General features: G+C 38.6%; 1 protein-coding gene across 4 annotated transcripts; it reads left to right on the top strand.

Annotated features, from left to right (window-relative positions):
- The first annotated feature begins 4,629 nt into the window (after window positions 1-4,629).
- Window positions 4,630-17,649, top strand: pmt (phosphoethanolamine methyltransferase). Of its 4 annotated transcripts, none has more exons than XM_084719040.1 (11): window positions 4,630-4,713; window positions 11,657-11,828; window positions 12,400-12,555; window positions 13,462-13,598; window positions 13,765-13,916; window positions 14,041-14,229; window positions 15,441-15,530; window positions 15,618-15,860; window positions 16,081-16,212; window positions 17,259-17,375; window positions 17,504-17,649. In XM_084719040.1, exons 2-11 carry the CDS (start codon window positions 11,668-11,670, stop codon window positions 17,612-17,614), a joined length of 1,488 nt encoding a protein of 495 aa, XP_084575166.1. In that variant the 5' UTR covers window positions 4,630-4,713; window positions 11,657-11,667; the 3' UTR covers window positions 17,615-17,649. The 4 variants fall into 4 exon arrangements, with proteins under 4 accessions (XP_084575166.1, XP_084575165.1, XP_084575164.1 ...); XM_084719039.1 differs by lacking the exon at window positions 4,630-4,713 and adding an exon at window positions 8,349-8,506; XM_084719038.1 differs by lacking the exon at window positions 4,630-4,713 and adding an exon at window positions 9,081-9,238.
- Window positions 17,650-20,557: the final 2,908 nt, after the last annotated feature.

Raw genomic sequence — 20,557 nt, 5'->3', positions numbered from 1 at the left:
GCTTTAAAAAGGGAATGTAACATGTCTTCTCCTTCACAAAGAACAAACTCAGATCTTGTCAGTTGTTATGATGCCTGCTGTTTTGCAGCATATTTCATCATCATTTTTGCCACTTTTCAATGAAAATCTTGAGAAATGGCCTGGAAGCAGAGAGTTTAATGTGATGTCAGATCATTTCAAACACTGTTAAACATCTTTTTTTTCTTCTTCTTTTTTTTTTTTTTTTTGTATTAGCATGTATTTAAATGTTTTAAAATTCTCCTGTAACATAATCAACTCTTCTAATGTCCATTTGCATTGATATTATGTTTCAAACAGTCATGTTATGTTGAAATGTGGCCAAATACTCCAGCTAGAACTATTAAATTATACCCTAAAACCATCAGATCTGCTGTAACTGAATGAAGTCAAGCTAACCACAGCTCTGGTTCTTTGTGAGTCTTTCCACTTTTTATTCTTATAACGGATTAACATTTCACACTCAAACGATTAACTTGTGCTACTTCACAACATCATCCAAATACATCCTTTGTTATAGTTTTGATGTGAGATCCCTCATGGGAGAAATCACATACTGTGTGTTTAAATCCATCCATCCATCTTCTTCCGCTTATCCAGGGCCGGGTCGTGGTGGCAGCAGTCCAAGCAGGGATGCCCAGACTTCCCTCTCCCCAGACACTTCCTCCAGGTCTTCCAGGAGGATCCCAAGGCGTTCCCAGGCCAGCCAAGTGACATAGTCCCTCCAGCGTGTCCTGGGTCTTCCCCGGACACGCTTCCGGGCATGCCCCTCCCAGCGGGGCATGCCCGGAACACCTCCCAGGGAGGCGTCCAGGAGGCCACCTCAGCTGGCTCCTCTCGACATGAGGAGCAGCAGCTCTACTCCGAGCTCCTCCCGGGTGACAGAGCTCCTCACTCTTTCTCTAAGGGAGTGCCCCACCACCCTGAAACTAATTTCAGCCGCTTGTATCCGCGATCTCGTTCTTTCGGTCATGACCCAAAGTTCATGACCATAGGTGAGGGTAGGAACTGCCACCTTGTCATGGTGGAGGGGTTTGAGTACCTGAATGATCTTAGGAGCTATGTTGTCTGGAGCTTATTGCCCCTGGTAGGGTCCCCCAAGGCAAACAGGTCAGATTAAGAGCGGTTCCAATGCCCCTGATGAATAGCATAACAACAGGGACGTCTATGTCGCCTGGATTGGCGTCACCAGGGCCCCACCCTGGAGCCAGGCCCGGGGTTGGGGCTAGCAGGTGAGCGCCTGGTGGCCGGGTCTTCATCCACTGGAGCCCAGCCCGAAGGGGCGACCTGGATCCGCCTTCCTGTAGGCCCATCACCCACGGGAGGGTTCAGAAGGGGCCGATGCAAGGTGGTTTGGGTGGCAGTCGTGGGCGAGAGCCCAAGCGACCCAACTACAAGACATGGAATCTGTTTAAATACATGAGATGATATTTTATATTTATATTGATGTACTTTTTAAAATATTCTGATGTTTTGAAGCAGTTTAACACTAAGATTGAGTCATTTCTAGCATTTTGTAAGCCATCCACTCATTTTAGAAGATTATTTGTCATTTCAAACCACTGACATCTGATTCTGCTCTGCCTGAAAGGCCTTCCAAATTTCCAATCTACTCTCTTTTGACTTCAAAAGATGTTTGAAAAGTGAACACAACATAATAAATAATAAAGTCACAATTTCAAAACAAACTGAGATTCTTTTTATTTAATCAATTGGTCATGAATAAGACGCCACACTTGGACAGCTGCAAAGACACATCAGCAGTGAAAATCAGATTACACACGATCGCTCTGACCGTTGTTATTGCTTCCAGAACATGTCGCTTTACCCCAGAAATGTGTAGACATATCCAGGTTTAAGAAATGAGTCTTTCACAACAGCCGTGTCAATATTATCACTGTGGGTAATCATTTACAGGCTCCTCGCTGCAACGGAAGATTTAGACTCTTTAAACTGAATTTACAAAATTATTTTCCTCCTCCTCCAACTCAGTGTGTTCAAACAAACAAGTCTTTGTTCAGCTTCTGAAGATGGGTCATCCTACTAATGTGTGGGCTGCATCAGCACAAAGCTATAGACTGTTTACCACCTGCCTGCTCATCAAACTGTCTGACAAGAGTCTCTCATTCAAATCTTATAACTTAGTCAATTTAGTCAAATACTTACTCATGAGTAATGAATTAAATGCTCCAGAACAGCTACTGAATGGACCTTGTTGTGAGACTGCGTTGTCATTTCCAAGGTCAAGGATTAACTTTCAATCCCAGTAGGTTATATATTAATTTATCATGTTTGTTAATTAACACTACCTAAATCACACATCTCCTCACTGGGCTCGGACTGACATCAGTACAGCGATGACACACCTGAGGAAAATACCCACCAAAAACCTTCTGCTCATCCAGTTCAGTCTAGTCACAATGAACTTTGGATGTCGGTGAGTTGGAACTGTGCAAAAAGTCAAACACGGACAACAAATCCCACATACACACACTAACATGCATCCACAAGTGCATATTTGCACAACATGGCACACAGAGTGTCACACAGGTTCAGCACCAAAAGCCCTCTCTCTCTCTCTCTATGTGTCTAATTCATTGTTTTGCAAAACAATTTCTGTATTAGACTGTACAGAACAAGAGAAGCAATTTCTGAAGGAACTGCAGTGTGACTGCTGGGTGTTGAAAAGCCTGCTACACTGCATTGCTGGCATTAATTTGAATAAATACGTTGTCATCCTCCATACCACAAGAACTTCTTAACCCAGCCTAGCCTGTGTCTTTATCTTCTGAAACCAGTGTGTCCTTTGTTTTTTGTTTACATACTTTCAAGTTTCAATTTCAAGTTGTCTCTCTGTATTGTAGCAGGTGGGGAGGGTGGTGGCTGGATAAAATCCCCTTTATTTAACTGATTTTTACTTGCTCTTTTGTTACTTGTTAGGTCATGGTTGAGCTGTTTTGCTCTGTTGTTGCATGATAAAAATTCTTAAAGAAATTATTTTTAAAAAGTTGCATAACAATAATGTATGAAAGCTGTGGAACTGAACTGAATTGATGGCTTTAGCTTGTATGACAAAGCTGCTGAAGGAGTATGAAGAGTTTGGGTCTAATCAGACAAACCTGGCAGATACGTCTGACCATCCTCCTGTTCAGACAGATTTCCACCGGTTATGGCTCATGTCACAACCATATATTTAATACTATATGAGTCGGGTTTAACAGAGAAACAATAAGGAAAAATCTTAATGCGGAAATGTCCCATGTTAATGGGAAGTGACTCCAAAAAATCATCACCCCTGTAGCACTCGGAGCCAGTATTCAGGAACCTCTCAGCGAACCTTTAAACCGGTGCTTCCCAAACTTTTTCTAGCACGCTACTCTTCAAAAGCAAAAAAAAGTTCACGCTTTCAGAGGTCACTTTCACATCTGTAGTTTGGGTCATTTTGTCCACACCAAAAAAAAGAAATGATACACTGTTGCATCATAACCACTCTCACAAAATGTTGTGGTTGGCTCACCAAAATCGAACCACAGCTTACTTGGAAACAGACCAAGATCCTCCTGTTCAGACAGATTCTCTGTACAGCTGTTTGATCAGACGGTATGCTTTTCTCAGCAAAACTTGGCAGAGGTCCAACAAAGACAAATCAAAGTTCACAGCCAAAACTCAGGCAGTATCACCAGGTGGAGGCCTGCAGAAGTGAGGATAAAAACTCACTGACACTGAGAAAGGAAACGCGAGTAGCTAAGAGTAGTTATGTTACAAAGATAAAACGTTAACAGCCAACCCGCCAACAGTGTGATGAAAATCAAAAACATGTAAAACATCAAGTTTAATTTCAAATACTGAGCTCACCTAACTCAGTTTTTATCAACTTAACACTCATTTTAAATAAGTTACCCGTTCTTTGAGGTTGAAAAAGCTGCCAAACTCAGCGTGCTTGAGCTGGATTCATTTAAACAAACCAAAAACTTAGATGTTATGTTTTTTTCAGTCGTGAGATGTAACTTAGTACATTACTCTTGTACTTAAGTATCCCACAAATTAGAGGCACTTTACATAGTGGGAGTGAAAAATGCCTCTAAAACAAATTGTCTCAACTATCCAGTTTTTGAAAGTTAAATACAGACTCATCTGTTACTCTTTATTTAGATCAGGGCTGCCCAAACTGGGGCGCCCGGACCAAAGTTGGCCCACCATAATGTTTGATTCGGCCCACCAGATGTTTCTAGCTTTAATTAATAATGAAAATATAAATTGTTATTTATGCTGTTTTATTTTTGTCTGTCGTCTCCTTTGTCTTTCTCACCTTTCCAGTCTACCTTCACCTGTCTTGTTCAATAGAGGAAAAAGCCCCCAAATAATATAAAAAACTCTTTAAATAAGATCCTTTATTATTTATTATTTTTCATAATCTGAGCAGAAGGATAGAGCAACTTTTTGCACAGGAAGTTAATGGAACTTGGGATCTTAGTATCATTTTGTATCTATACAACACATCAGGTGTGTGTTTTTGGCTCATGACCCAACAGTAAGTTTCAGTTTTGGCTCTTGAAGGGAAAAAGTTTGTCCACCCCTGATTTAGATTTTACAAACAGTCCATGTTCCTTCTCAAACAGCAGTGAGCACAAGTTAAACCTGCCTGTTGGACGTCCTGGAGCAGCTCTAATCCTCCATCCTGTGATCCAGAACAAGGTAAATATGAATATTGTAAAATAAAACTGTGCAAGTCATTTTGAATTTAAACAGTTACGGGCCTTTTAATGTTTACTTATTTTTTCTGGTAAATAAAGTATTAAGTATTACTAATGCTTGTTTCTTAACTAGCCCCTAAAATATGAAAATAAAAGATTTACAAGTGAAAAAGAATGATAAAGAATAACATAATACAACAGAATGATAAAGAAATAAAATGAAGATATAAAGGAGAATAGAATATTACTAAAATTTAAAAAATATATAAAGAAACTCATATATGTGATATCTGGTGTTTGCTTTATTTAAATTCTTTATTTTATTCATTTTCAGTTAATGAGTTCATGAAATATCTGTGAATTATAAACATTTTCTGATCCAGTTTTCTTTTCTTTTCATTTCTTCATAATGCCTCTGTAAAGATGCTGATATTGAGTTTAACATGTGGCCTTTTTAAACTGCGTCCACATTTCAAAGTGACCTGTCTCAGATTATCAGGCAGATTTCTATAATTAATTTCTTCTTTCTTAATTTTCACATTGATTTTTGGTTGCCAACTTTACATCTGGTCAATAAAAACTAGCCTTTTGGCTAATTCGGGTATGTTAATAGTATGTTTAATAATATGTACTGCCCCGGACAACCAATCACTTACCATTTTTCAAGTAGTCGGCCCATGTCTCTTCCTTTATAATGGAGGTAAAAGGGAAGTGATGGTGTCTGAAAGACGGCGTGGGAAAACGCCACCTGAGTCCTCCAAAAAGACCAAATATCTCCAGAACCAGCCGATCAATAATCTCCCTTCATGGCAGGTGAGTTGGCGAAGGCCAGGTCTTCATTTCCCCCTTTTTTCTGTTTATTTTCTTCTTTCACAAACCTTAGGTGTTTGATTTTCTGTTTGAGCACTGACCAAACAACTGACACCTGTCCAGATATCTCTAATTACTCTTTACTAAACTGAACCACTACCTGAGTTGTGTTTTTATGTTGAACTGTGAAGAGTTTCAGCGAATATTTATTTTGGACTTGACTGAAAATGACTTTCTCTTTTCTCTCCTGTCTCTCTGGTTAAATGTGTTTTTTCATTGTCCTGTTACGACACTGATTTATACTGAACTGACTTGTGCTGCATTGTCACCCTGATTATTGGTGTGCTGCTGTTCTAGTGGTTCATTTTTATGAAAAGTGGGTTGTATTGTGAGTGAGTGTATTCATGCACCCATGTGGGTGAATGACCTTTTTAAAATTTCAAACAGGAAATTGTGAGATGAACTCTGGCTGGCCCTATAAAACCGATGATGAAATATTTTGCTGATAATCAGTGCATCATAGTGATTTTTGCAACATGTTGAGCAGGGGGAAGTAATGAATGTTTTTTGAGGCAAGAGTTTGCATAGTTCTGTTTTGAGTACACCCAACTTATTAGATTTTACACTGCAGAGAACTGAATGTGTTAAACTAAACCCAGGCACTGACACTTCACCAACTCCAATTCACACAACCATCAACACCCCCAACACCCCTAACCAACATACTGACAGGCAGGAAGCAGCAGGTGTCAACATCTGCACAGTAAACACCGACAACCTCCACATCTATCCACTGGTCTTCTTCTTCTCTGAGAACCCGTCTGTCAAACTCCTTCAGTCCTCCTGAGTGGGCTGCTGCGCACCAAAGCATCCCTGAGCAATTCTAATTAGTCACACTAATGAGGATTTACACGGTGTAAGTAATTGAAGTAAATAAGTTATAAGCTATTAATGAGAACAGCTTTTGGGTCACCAGGTTGTGGAGAATGTCTAACTCTCTGGTGGTAATCCTTCTCCAGCAGGACGCGGTGGCAGTCTGAGGAGTTCCCAAACTTTTGCAGGTTGAAGACCCCTAAACGGGTACAAAATAGACCACAGACCCCTTGATAATATTTTGTCCCAGAGCCACCATCTGAAAGGATTTTTGCTTTTAGATGTTTCATCACAGACATTGTATGAAACTCTTAATCAAAATAGTAATAGTCAGACAGCTGATCCTCTTAAGTGGCCAGTAGAGGCAGCAGTTCATCAACAGCTGTTACATGTAATCGAACTACAAAATAATTGTACTTGCAATCAGTTACTGGGAAAAAAATATGTCATTACATTCGAGTTGCTGATCAAAATGTTGGTAATTACAAAGGAGTTTCATCCAAATATCTCTTCTCTACTTAGAAAGTGATAAACTTTTGGCACTTTTTAAAAGACTTTATTAACATGTGTTATTGCAGAATAGATGTCTTACTAGCCATTAATGATTAATGGTAGCTATTAATGATTTAATAGCTTATTAGCATTTATTGACAATTAATGACCAAGCAGGAAGATTGAATTCCTAAAAAGAATTATCTATAAAGAATTGGTAAGTAAGCATTAATAAAGCCCTTAGTTACAGCTTATAACACATTTATAAATGGTGACTTGAGGAAGTGACACCCATTTTATCTTTGTCTTCTCTCTACTTTCTCTCCTATTTACTTCTCCCCATCACCTTCTTTAGTTCACAGCTGGAGCCACTCTCTCACACATGTGCAAAAAGTGATCTTAAAGTCTCTTTACAACTTAACAAATTTATTACAAAAGTAAATGAATAGACAAATCTGTGAAAATTATTACAACATGAAAAGTAGATATTGAAGTTGTTTTTTTGCCTCATTTAATACACCTCTATATGGGAACCATTAGTTGCACAAAGCACATCAAGACAGTACTCGATTTCTTGTTATCTTAACATCAATGGTGGCAAAGGCATCAGTGACCTTTTGCCTCATGTGTGAATAAGATTAAAACCTTTGATAACCACTGAGTACATAGAACAAATTAACATATCTCATCAATTGTTTTTGTAATAATTTTTTTCAATTGTAAAGAGACTTTGTGGACACCCTGTACATCTCAAAAATCAAAAGGTTGTGCAAAGTAGGGCTACAGATGTTTAGGTGATGATGATTAGATGAACTGTTTCCTCAAAAACAATATATAGACTCATTGAGACATAATCTCTTTCGATTTATGACTCAGTGGAAGTGTGTGGTGGTTTCTGTAACTGCAGAGACCCTGCTCTCTGCCTGTCTTTTCCTTATTTTCTCATTGATCTGCTGCGTACGGGACGCTTTACCAACCCCAAACGTGGCAATTTGAAGTCCTGGAAAAGCGACTCAACATTCAACTAATATTTTGGTGCGTTTATGAACAGCTCGGACACATCCCAAACATCTGTCTTGAACATCAACATTTAACATTATAAAGTTACAAAGTGGCACCTGTTGCCCTAACAGCTTGTTAATTAAACTGTGGCTCAAAACAAGGATCCTTTTATTGTTATAAGACTGTCTTAATTTAAAGATAAATCTTATCAACTTATCTTTCATTATCAGTGAACAGGATCTATTGACACACGGGGAAATTTCATTACATAAAATCAGCGCGTTGTTGCGTCACCATTCCTGACACCTGCACCCTGCGCCTGGTTTCCTGTGCTAGTATGTCTAAAATGTCACTAACAGGAGAAGTTGTGTAGTTTAACATTTATTGTCAGGGGCAGGAGGATGAGCTCTCAGCAGTCCTTTCTCTCCGCCTTCAATGAGTTTTCAGCCGCACCATGAGGCAATGTTGCGTAATCGGCGCATGCCACGGGACATTTCCTGCCTGTCAGCACAACCGAGGCGAGGTGAGCCGGGACGGTACGGGACGGGAGCCGGTGAGGGGGAGAGGAAATACACCGTTGCATAACTCAACTTAACCCGACCATTGTGCGCAAAGATGTGAGTACTTCACTGACACTCTTAACCTGTTTCACAGAGGTGTGTTGTGTCTGCACTTTGTCAGGGGGGAATCCCATCCATGAACTCTCCTGTGATAGTCTGCAGATATGATTATTCATGTGCACGCCCCCCCCCCCCCTCTTCCTCCCTCCCCTGTACTCATATTGGGCGCATCCTAATGGCCAGTTTCCCACCTGGCGACCATCTCCTCCACGGTGGTCGTGATATTTAAAGAGCCCACACTCAGGCTGAAACCTGCACTCTGTCACTCAGGGTTTGCTTAGTAACCTTCTTATAATTGAGACACTAATTCACTACATGGGAGGATTGTAGAATAGTTTCACAATAAGTTGAAATCAGCCAAAGATCATCATGGAAAAAGGTAAAAACAAACAAAAAAGGCTATTTTAGTGTTGTGTGAAGGTTTGATTGTGTTTTCTTTCTTGACACGTGTGTTGAGCCTGATGCAGCTGATATGTGGACACTTTGCTGGAGCTGCCTCGTGTTGTTTTGTGTGAACTGTTCACTCAGCTGGTGGAAGTAATCCCACTGTGAACACTGAGCTGGAATGTGTCAGTGGTTTGACTGAGCTGTCAGATGACCCCAGCGGCTTCACTGTGTGAGTGTTAACCTGCAGTTATCTTAGCGCTGCTTAATGTGCGTGGAGCTGTGTAGTGGACTATGAAGACATTCATTTACCTCAGCTATCATCTTTTCGCTTGGAGATGAGAGGTTGGTACCCACTTTGCTGTGCTGCTGACAGTTTAGCAAAATTTGGTTTATAGTATGGAGTTTCTGAGGATGTAATGTTAGTCTACAGTTGTGTTTTTTATATTTGTCCTGGATTATGTAACTATTTTTTGTGTTAGTGAGGGGTGGAAGAAGTATTCAGATCATTTACTTATTGGAAAAATAAGTCCTGCGTTGAAAAACTTACTCAAGTAAAACTACATGAGTATTATAAGCTAACTGTACTTTAAGTATTAAAGGTAAAAGTGCTCATAATGCAGACAACTGTGACAAGATCAACTACTGCTATATAGTTATTCTTAATGTCTGCTAACCGATCTCCAACAAAATATGAAAGTTCCTTGTAGTAGTTTTAAGTATAATTTTGAGGTACCTGTACTGTACTTTTCAAAGGAGCCATGCTGCATAGTGAGTACTTCTACTTTTGATGCTTTAAACACATTTTGCTGATAATATTTATGTACTTTCACTTAAGTAACGTTTTGAATTTAGGAATTTTACTTGCAGTGGAGTATTTTTAGATCATAGTATTTCTGCTTTCACTTAAGTAAAGGATTTAAGTTGCTCTACCACCACTGGTGTCCGGGGATGTAAAAGCAAGAGAGGCTGAATAAGCTTGAAGTTTGTCCTTGATTAAATGTTATTATAGTCATACTACACATCACCTTTTTGTTGCATCAGTTCATCATTTCCTGAAGCTTATTGCATCATGGCATACATTACACATGTGACGACCCCTCCTCCCTGCCACTAGCTTTCTTGTGTTTCTGCCAAGTTCATAAATGACTTTATAGCATGCCATTTATGGTTTCAGGGTTTTTATTTATTTATTCGTTTATTTTTGTTTGTTTTGTTTTTTTTGTTTGTTTACAGATTAACTGTACTTTACAGTGCTTATTTTGACTAAGTAAGTAAAACCTGTTGTGTCGTGGGTGTAGAAATAAGAAATGCCCCAGGCCGCTGCTGAAAGCATGCAAAACATCAGCAGCAGCAGGAAGAGAGGAGGTGGGAAATCTACTCGGCTCAGTGGCTGTAGACGTGCCACATCAGTGTTAAACTGTCAAAAGTATTAAAGTATAAAGACTTTTCGATACAGTGTGTTTGGAATGATACAAAATATGTTAATTATGGTATTATGGACAAGAGCTTGTTCAAGACATCTTCATAGTCCTGCCTCAAATTTAACTTACAGCAAAACCAGACAGTGTTCACTTCAGTAACTTTTTCTGTACCAGCACCGTGTTGTTCTGTGCCTAGGATTTTTTACTTGTTCTATTGAAAAGATACATTGAGTACTTTCATGTTTTATTATTGTAGCATTGTATCAAAGTTTAAAATTCTGGTATTTGGCAACTTTAACAACTTTAATGTATTGTTTTAAGATTGTTTGCTGTAAGTTGGTTTGACAAATGATTTATCTGTGTGCCAGATATGTGCATTAAGATTTCTAGTTATAATTTGGAATGACATGCATTTTGGGAAAATATCACTTTTAAATTGAATGAATGTAACACATATCAGCTGTTTTTTTAAAAAAAAACCAAATGTCTGGATGCACAGTTTATGTCAAGATAAACATCATGAACACTTGTTTTTTGTTTTCTGAGCTGCTTGATAGATGATTCACAGGCAGCGGTCAGTGAACTTTGACACATATTCCAGAGGACATTGATTAAAACCATTCTCTGTTCTGTGTCTGCATTTAAGACGCAACTATGAAAAGTTCATCATACGAAAATTGATGATCTCAGTGTGGTATAATAAGCTTCATCTGATTTCAGATTTTAGATTTCTGAGTTTTGTGCTTCAGTAGTTCTCCTTGAAAATGAACAATTAGAAGCCTTCAACATTGTTATTGTAAAGCATTTATTATTAGAACTGTCAATTAAATCATATTTTTATCGCAATATGAATATGCATTGCAAAAGATTCCACAGAACTCACTGAATAAGAAAAAACATTTCATTTACACATGCCATGAATTCCCATTCAGACTACGAACATTTGACCTATCAGATGGAGCCCAGGTAGCTCTCGATTACTCTCAACTCTTAATTAGCTAGCACAATGACTGAGAAAGGAGAGATAAGTGAGGACAAAATAGTTTATGAAGACGTTATGGTGAAAAAGAATAGTACTTCTGCAACTTAAATTATTTTAATGAGCTAATATATATTGCACACTTAAATATTTGTTTATTTATCACTAGTCATATCATTTTCGCAATATTGAACAATGTTATTTCACGTTGCATTTTTCCTCATATCGTGCAGGTCTCATAATTATTGTTTTACTTATTTTTTAGTTTTGTTCACATTTGGTTTGACCGAGCAGTAAGGAAGTTTTATACAAAAAAAGTTATATCCAAATGCTTAATGTGGACACCTGTGTGCTTGACAGCTCGTAGCAACATGACAGAGTTTTGGAAGGAGCACTCCAAGGCTGCCACAGTGGAGGAGATGATGCTGGACTCTCGAGCCAGAGAGCTGACCCAGCACGAGCTGCCTGAGATCCTCTCCATTCTGCCCTGCCTGACTGGAAAGACAGTGCTGGAACTGGGAGCTGGCATCGGGTGAGCACAAAGCTGCCTTAGGCTGTCTGTGGTTGTACAGCGTAGATGTGTGCGAGCAGACTTTTTAAGGTTTCTATTTAATTCAGGGGCCCATAGCAGAAGACAGGAGGGTCTGATGAGCTTCAGATTTCCATGCAAGAAGTGAAAGATTCTCAGAAAAGCTTTGTAAACAAGAGCCAATGATCTTCACTTATTACAAAGCGAGAAATCCGGTCCAAGTTTTATTATAGTCAACAACTATGAAGCTAAAGCAGAGTGACAGGCAGCATTTAGAGTGGATAATATGATGACATGATAATAACCTAAGACTGACAGACAGCCAGTCTCTACAAGACTAGAACTGAGAATGTGGGAAAACAGGCCCATACATAGGTCGTTCTGTTCAAGAATCCAGTCTGTTTTTTCATCAGTGCATTAGCAGACAGTCGGTACTTTGAAAGCGTTCTTCATTTCAGTTCACGCTATATCAAGACTGGCTGTTTTCAATTCAGGTGATCAAACTGATGTTTTTGATTGGGATGTTGTGTTGGAAATAATTTTTTGACTGATTCATACTGACATGTGTCTGCAGTCGTTACACCAGCCACCTGCTGACCAAGGCCGGTCATGTGACGGCAGTGGACTTCATGGAAAGCTTTGTGGAGAAGAACAGGCAGGACAATGGTCACCATAGCAACGCTACCTTCATCCAAGCTGACGTCACAAAGCTGGATGTCCCCCAAAACAGGTGTGTGTTAAGACTGTCATATTAAAGCAAGCTTGAAGTCTGTGAAGTAGTAGAGTAGTACCCCCTCAGGGACAGATGCTAATATTTTAATCAAAGGTCACCAAGCCCCTACTTTTGATGGCCTAAGTACATTTTTGGTTTGTCCCACACCACAGAATATTACATCCTTATTCTGCCCACTTAAACTTCTGCCTCCATTCACTCCTAAATTCTTGTTGCCTTTTTTCATAGTCTACCTTTAGTTATTTGTGGTTCTTCTGTGAGGATCAGGCTTGCAGACTGAGTGAACTGAGTGAACCCATACTTCATACTTCCATAATGTCAAACCCCGCCCTCTTACAGCCATTGGATCCCCTGGCCATTTAGATGTTGGCCCACTGTTGGACTAATTGTAAGAACCAGTAAAACCAAGCCTCTCACTGTGGTCACAATATCTCTCTGCCGTGGGTCATAATTGTAGGGATACTCAAACACAGCAAAGACTAGACTTTCCTCTGTGCAAGCAAAGACCTCTCACTATAACATACTGACACTGTTGTTTCTAGAGATGCACAAACTTGATTTTTTTTTTCAGCCGATAAGATAACTGATAATTACCTGCTTCTCCTGGCCAATACTGATAAGATAACCAACAATTTTACATTTTTGCACTTTAAAAAGGAGATCATATAACCTGTAGTAACTGCACACGTGTGGGTAAGAAAGGCTAAGATGGCTGAATATTATAATGTTACAATTAATTATAATATGCTTTGACATCATTTGTCAAATCAGATATTAGTGTAGCTGATATTTATCAGTGGTAATTTTATTATCAGAATAATGAATAATAATATAAATTTATTATACATCCATAGTTGATTCACATGAAACGTAGATACATAAACCATTCAATATTCTCCTCAGCATTGACTTCATCTTCTCCAACTGGCTGCTGATGTACTTGACTGATGAGGAGCTGAAGTCCTTTATACAGAAGGCACTGGGCTGGCTGCGGCCTAATGGCTTTCTTTTCTTCAGAGAGTCCTGCAACCACCGGTCAGGTACAGAGCTAACAATACAACTTACACATTTCTCTTTCATCATATTAATGACTTTAACATTTAAACTGTACACTGAAGTGACAAATTAACTAACTAAAAATAATTAAACCCGTCTTCTTACCATATTTTATATGAATATTATTATTTTGTGGAACTTTCTACCAAGGTGACTCCAAGAGAGACTTCAACCCCACCTGCTACCGCACTGAGGCACAATACAGCCACCTGGTGTCATCAGTACTAGCAGAGGGGCCAGAGGCAGGCCAAATGTTTGGTTTCGACATTGTGTTGAAAAAGAAAGTTCAGGCCTATATTGAGGTAGAGTCATTTAAATCTTCTTAAGTCAGTTATAAAATAGAATGAGTGTGTAGGCATGAGGATGTCCAGTTACGTCTCTTATTCTCCCGCCTGTATCTTCATCCTCGGTGTCCTCCTTTTCCAGATGAAAAACAATCCCAATCAGATCTGCTGGCTGCTGGAGAAGGTGACCCGGTCCTCCAGCGCCCAGAACGGTTTCAACACCTTCCAACAGTTCCTGGACAACCAGCAGTACACCAACCGTGGTATCCTGCGCTACGAGAAGATGTTCGGGGCTGGCTACGTCAGCACAGGCGGGCCCAGCACCACCAAGGTAGGGAAAAAACAGCCTGGAAGAAATAAATAGGTGCTTATTGCCTCCTGCATATCCTGCTTTTGCTTTGTGTCTGTCAAAACACTTTTTAACCTTTTAACCTTTTTTAACAAAATACATAAGTACAACAAGAATACTGAACAAAATGGTGATTTCAAAAATGTAAAGTTCAGAAAACCAGTCGCTTGCTTGAAATAAATTTACCCACCACTTTGGTCCTGACAAAAATATCTCAACTACTACTTTTCCTCTAGCACCACTGTGCGTTTGACTTTTGTTGTTTTGAGTGAAATGTTTCGACAATTGTTGGATGAATTGTCGTGAAATTTGCTCCACACATTCAAGCGCTTCTATTGTAATCACTCTGGTGATCTCAATTTGTACAATATTTTGGTTTTTGACCAATTATCTGCTGAACTAATGACATTCGCATCAGCCTCAGCTCTACTGTGAGCATGTTAGCATGTTGACATTAGCATTTAGCTCAAAGAACAGCTGTTTTTAAGGGGACCAGAGTGTCTAAGCAGTGAGGTTGCAGTTTGCAAAAATCTCGCCTCACCCTCTCTTTAAGCTACAGTGGCCATAAAACTTGTGCAACACGTGAAAGACCATATCTGGGCGACTGTAAATATAAACGCCTCATTCTAAGGTAAGGAAAACGTAACAATTCTTAATTTCAAGTAATTGTGCACTACCAAAAACAAAGTCATGAATATTGTATCATATTTATGAATATGAATCCCTGTAGATTTTCTTGCACTGGACCTTTAAATACACAGTCAAAAGTGTGGCTGTAGATTCCTGTTCCTGAGTCTTGTTGTCATACAAAAGATTCAAATGACCTTTAAGAGCAACAGAATTGGCAGCAACCTTATCAGGAAATACTCCTCTCCTGCTTCCTCCCTTCTCTTTGAAAGTTATTTTCATTTTAGAGAAGCTGAACGTGGTTTCTATATTGTGGCTGATCCCCATGCCACATGAATAAAGCTGTGCCAAACAGATCTCAGATCTGAGTCTGTTATTCTACGTTATTACAGATGGATTTCCATAAGCAATGACTAGATGTTACAAAAAATATAGGAGTCATGAACAAAATAATAAAAGTGCACCCCTCGATATTTTGTGTTTTCTTTTCCATCCTTATTTTTCAAACCTTGGAGATACTGAACACTTCAACACTAAAGAAAAATTAACCTTTTTTGTGTTAACAGGAGTTTGTGGACCTGCTGAACCTGAAGCCCGGACAGAAGGTTTTAGATGTTGGCTGTGGCATTGGTGGAGGAGACTTCTACATGGCAAAAGTAAGAGCGAAGGAGTCTGGCATACTTATACAGATACAATTAATAATGATAGAGAATAATGACAGAGGGATTCATAACGATTGAAAGGACTACAACGATGGCGACATTACATTTCAGACCTTCGGAGTTGAAGTGCTTGGCCTGGACCTGTCAGACAACATGGTGGATATCGCCATGGAGAGAGCGATCACTGAGAAGCTGCCCTCAGTACAGTTTGAGGTGGCTGATGCCACGAAGAGAACGTTCCCAGAAGGTTCCTTTGACGTGATCTACAGCAGAGACACGATCCTGCACATAGACGACAAACTGGCCCTCTTCAAACGCTTCCATGTGAGCATTTTCTCATACTTGGCATTAAATAGCATTAATAATTTTTTTTTTATTATTATTTCATTGATCACCACACCTCTCTATGAATCTTGCAAACCTTACAAAACACATACACAAACTATATTTTTGGTGAAATATTTTTTTTTTAATGTGGCTTTATCTGGTGTGACACGACTGAATTCATATTTAATTCATTCTACTTCCTCCTCTTTGTGTCCAGTCATGGTTAAAACCAGGTGGTCAGTTGCTTATCAGTGATTACTGCTGCGGGGAGAAGCCCTGGACGCCGGTGTTCGAAGCCTATGTCAAACAGAGAGGCTACATCCTCTATACACCCCCACAGTACGGCAAGGTAAATATGCAGCGGGTCCCTAATTATACCGCTGAAGTGTAGATTGTCAGTAATAGTTGCTACTAGGAACTGAATGTTCAACTGAAACCAGCTGCCGGTGGCCTGACTTGGTCACAGTTCCTTAATTAAAACCCCATGTGAGTGATCCACAAATGTTAATGCTGTGATTTTATGTCATATGTCATTTGATATTTTAAACTATCAAATATCCAACATGGACAATTATAATTTATTACATCATTTCTGCTTTTATTCGTGTGGTTATGTACTTCATCCTTTAAAAATCAACCTGTTCTTACACCATTTACCACACAACAGTAAGGAAACTGCGCAAAATTAATACAATCATTATGTTAACTTGGAAGGATTACCTAAGTGGTGTTTATCCAATCATGAAATCAAAAGTACTGCAGCATGCTTCAAACAGTGGAACAACCGAGAAACCTGTATCGGTGTCTGGTTTGGTTCTTTGTTTCATGTCATTACCCGTCTCTGTCCAGTTTCTGATCATTTCTGTACTAGCAGCTGTCCCATAAAGGCACACAATGCAGTAAAGGTGATAAAATATATATATATATATATATATATATATATATATATATATATATATATATATATATACTGCAAGTTGTAGTAAATGAGCTAAAACACACAGTGTAATGAGTATGTTCCTTTAACTGTTCAACATAAAATTTTGCTGGGCAAGATTTAACAAGCCTGTTCTGTTCAGATTTGTGTAATTAAAATTAACTTTAACCGTCAGCCTTGAAGCTGTGTAAATGTTTCATCCTTATGTGGAATTACTGACATGTCAGTGATCTGCTGCTCTGCTCTTCAGTGGTCAAAGGTGAAGTGAAGACTTCGTGAAATAACCAGATATGCATATTGGGTAACTCATAAAAAGTCTTCTCTTGTACAGAAAGCCTGAATGCACAAATGGTGTGACTGTGCTCTCTGTGGATGTGTTGTTCGTGTATTACTAGTGTTCATCACCTGGTGGTGCTCTTCCTTCTCTTATTGCGCCGCTTCTGTCTCATCTGCTGTAGTTCCTTGAAGAAGCTGGATTCTGCAATGTCCGGGCAGAAGACCGGACAGCCCAGTTCATCCATGTGATTGAGACAGAGCTGCAGAGGGCAGAGACCATCAAAGATGAATTCATTGAGGTCAGCATTCACACACACACGTGCACACTTCAACTTAATGAAATCAATGACTGAAACCAATTAAAACTGAAATTCCTCCCTAAATTCTTTGGATGATTGCTCACCATGCCTGCCTCTGTGTCCTGCAGGAATTCTCTGAAGAGGACTATTTTGAAATTGTAAATGGATGGAGAGAAAAACTGGCACGTTCCAACAGTGGAGACCAAAGATGGGGACTTTTTCATGCAACAAGGGATTGACTGATTGTACTAAGATAATAAAAGAAAAAAAGGAATGCTTCTCTCCTTATTTCCTTATTTCTTTATTGTCTATGCTCATGTCTTAGATCACTTTTTAAAACCTGAGGATTAAAATTTGAGAGGAAAATGAGCAGTTTGTCCATCAGAAAAGTTACAGCAGCACTTTTGTATAAAAACTGTATAATTTGTACTCTAACTGTATAAAATTGAATTTGTTATTGCCCATTTTAAAATGAGAATGAGAATTTTGTCACAATTTGTTTCTTGCAGAGGCATTTAATTAATAAAAATTCAATATTTAATAAAACAATATTGCTTTATTGCCCGGACATACATGTATTTCTTCTCTTCTGAGCCTGGAGCTTTTGAACTGCAGCTGCTTTTACTAGTGTACTGAAATATTCCTATGTCCCCCCAGCAGCCTGTCAGTAAAGTCAAAAGGTTAAGAACTTGTCAGACTTGTACCGTCAATGAGGAAGTGCTGCTCTGTCCCTAAATCATTCTGAACAAAACATCAGAACAACACAAACAAGGCATTTAACAAACACTAATGTATCTCTGGTCAGGCAGGCTGTTCGACATGTACTGTTTTAAATAAATAAAACAACCTGTGTAACACAAAATATTGTTAGCTTGTCTGTATTAATCTCCTCTATGAAACACAAAAATGCGAATTGACTTCAAAATCACACTTAAAATCACTTTTATTCAATTCAGTACACTCAGTTCTATTTTGTCTGGTATGACTAGTAGCTTATGGTGGCTAATGTTAGCTGTGTTGAAAAACTTTATAATATCTAATCTAATATAAGTGACATTAGTGAGTCACTTCACTGAAATAATGACTCCTCCCTACTTATCCTATTATTATTATTATTATTATTATTATTATTATTATTATTATATCTTCTTCTCTGATGTCCACACAAAGGTTCAGTGTGGTCTACCAGTAACTATGTTTTACATGACAGATGCAGTGCAGTACATGTGCACAAGGAAATTCTTCAATTTTAGATGCATAAGTGGGTCAAAATTACCAAGTTTGTCTTCTTGCAATATCTTAGTAATAAAAACAAGTTGTTGTTTTTTACATGGTTTACAAATTTATGTTTATAATTGCCAGTTAATTAATAATTGCCAGATAATTATTTATGTTGACTAGTTACAATTTGGCAGCCAATGAGCATTTTCAAAGTAATATAAAAGTGTTGTGTGATATTTAAATAATTTTGTTTTTAAATGCCAAAATTTGTATGGATCAGTGCCAGTTTATATTGTCTTGTATACAAGTATGCTAATATAGTGATGTTGATTTAAATTATTATTTATGAAGTAAAAAATGTCTTAACAGTGGTTAAGAAACACATTTAAACCACATCTTGTACCTCTTAGAACTTTTTAAAATGTTATAGAAGAGACTTTTATGCTCAATAAACCTTTTTAGACTTTCCGTTGCAAACTGTGGTGTGAGGTTTTGTGTCGCTGCACTAAAAGAGGCACTTTTGGTAGGATCATATTTAGGCAATTTTTCAAAATTAATTCAGAATATATTGCAATTTATGTTGCAATTTGTGTGAAGTTGAACCACACCTTTGGGAAAAATGCGTGGACAACTTGAGACCAAAAAAGTTAAACAGGTTATGAAGATGCACAGGTGTTTAAAATACACAAAAGCCAAGCCACCAAGCCTATTTATAAGGCCCACAGAAAACAACACCTGGCTCATAAAAGGTGATTTAAAGCTATAATGTGCCATATTACATATTACAGTATATGTATAGTGTAAGCAGTGTCAAATTCAATCTGTATGCACATGTACATGCCCCCTAGTTTGCTTGAAATTGAATTATTTGTTATATTTGAGATGCATTTTGTGGGATGCCTTCCAATCTGAGGGGAGTGGCACTAAGCTGCAAAAAAAAGAAAAGAAGCTGGGTATCATTGAGGAAAATAAAACAACAGACAAAACTAAACCAGCAGCAGTTAAACTGGTTTGAACAGTCAGTTTTGCTTGTTTTTCTTCTGGCATGTTACAATCACAATCTACAATCACAGCCGGCCTCTACACAATCACCTTCAGGCAGCTTGCAGTGTAAAAGTCACCAGCATGATGGCAAATATTGTTGAGATGCGACATGTTCATCTGAGGGAAAGGTCTGCATGACCAGCAGCACAGGGCTGGTGCACGACCCCTGATGTGAAGTGGAGGGGTCTTGAATCACGCTGAAGGTTAATCCTTATGGTGATTTGATGCAACTAATTTTTCCTAAGGCATCCTTAGATGAAATTTTAAGGAACCCTTACCCTAAGTGGATTATGCAACCTAATGCAACCGGGCACTGGTCCATTTTTGCAGGGGCCTGGACTGCTGTATAGACTGTCATTCAAACAAAAAGAACCTTTCCATCAGTATTGTGAGAGTCAAACTATAGAAAACAAGATGTGCCATTTTCATTAAACAGTGACATGATCAACAACCATGTGCCTTGCAGACCTCAGATGGTGGAGGACTCTTGATAAAAATCAGAACCTTTCTTGGCATGTGTTGGATTTCTGACCTGAATGAGGGGAGACTGGGGGCAATATCTTACATTTCTTACATTTTCCTTCATAACCAACAGACTACCTGAAGTACACCACCCATCTTTTGTTAAGAAACATACATACATGTATGTGCACTAATTCAAATCCAAATTCTCCCCAAAATTGGGATGCTGTGTTAAACACAATGCATTGATGTGCAAATCCTTTTCAACAGATATTCAACTGAAAACAGTACAAAGACAAGATATTTAATGTTTAACTTTATTATATTTTTGTAAATATACACTCATTCTACACTTGATTCCTGCAACATGTTCCAAAAATTATTTCCCATTCTTGCTTGATATACAACTTCAGTGCCACAACAGTCCAGGATCTCCATTGTCGTATCTTGCACTT

The sequence above is a fragment of the Lutjanus erythropterus genome, chromosome 5 (genome assembly GCF_056507025.1).
Source record: "Lutjanus erythropterus isolate fLutEry1 chromosome 5, fLutEry1.hap2, whole genome shotgun sequence".
NCBI classification, from domain to species: Eukaryota; Metazoa; Chordata; class Actinopteri; order Lutjaniformes; family Lutjanidae; genus Lutjanus; species Lutjanus erythropterus.
This window is presented reverse-complemented; position numbering and strand designations above follow the sequence as displayed.

What these genes read in the sequence shown, in the direction of transcription:
- pmt (XM_084719038.1), top strand. An exon ending in GTCCTGCAACCACCGGTCAG is followed by an intron (nt 13,599 to 13,764) that starts GTACAGAGCTAA and finishes CTTTCTACCAAG; the next exon opens with GTGACTCCAAGAGAGACTTC. An exon ending in AAGTTCAGGCCTATATTGAG is followed by an intron (nt 13,917 to 14,040) that starts GTAGAGTCATTT and finishes CTCCTTTTCCAG; the next exon opens with ATGAAAAACAATCCCAATCA.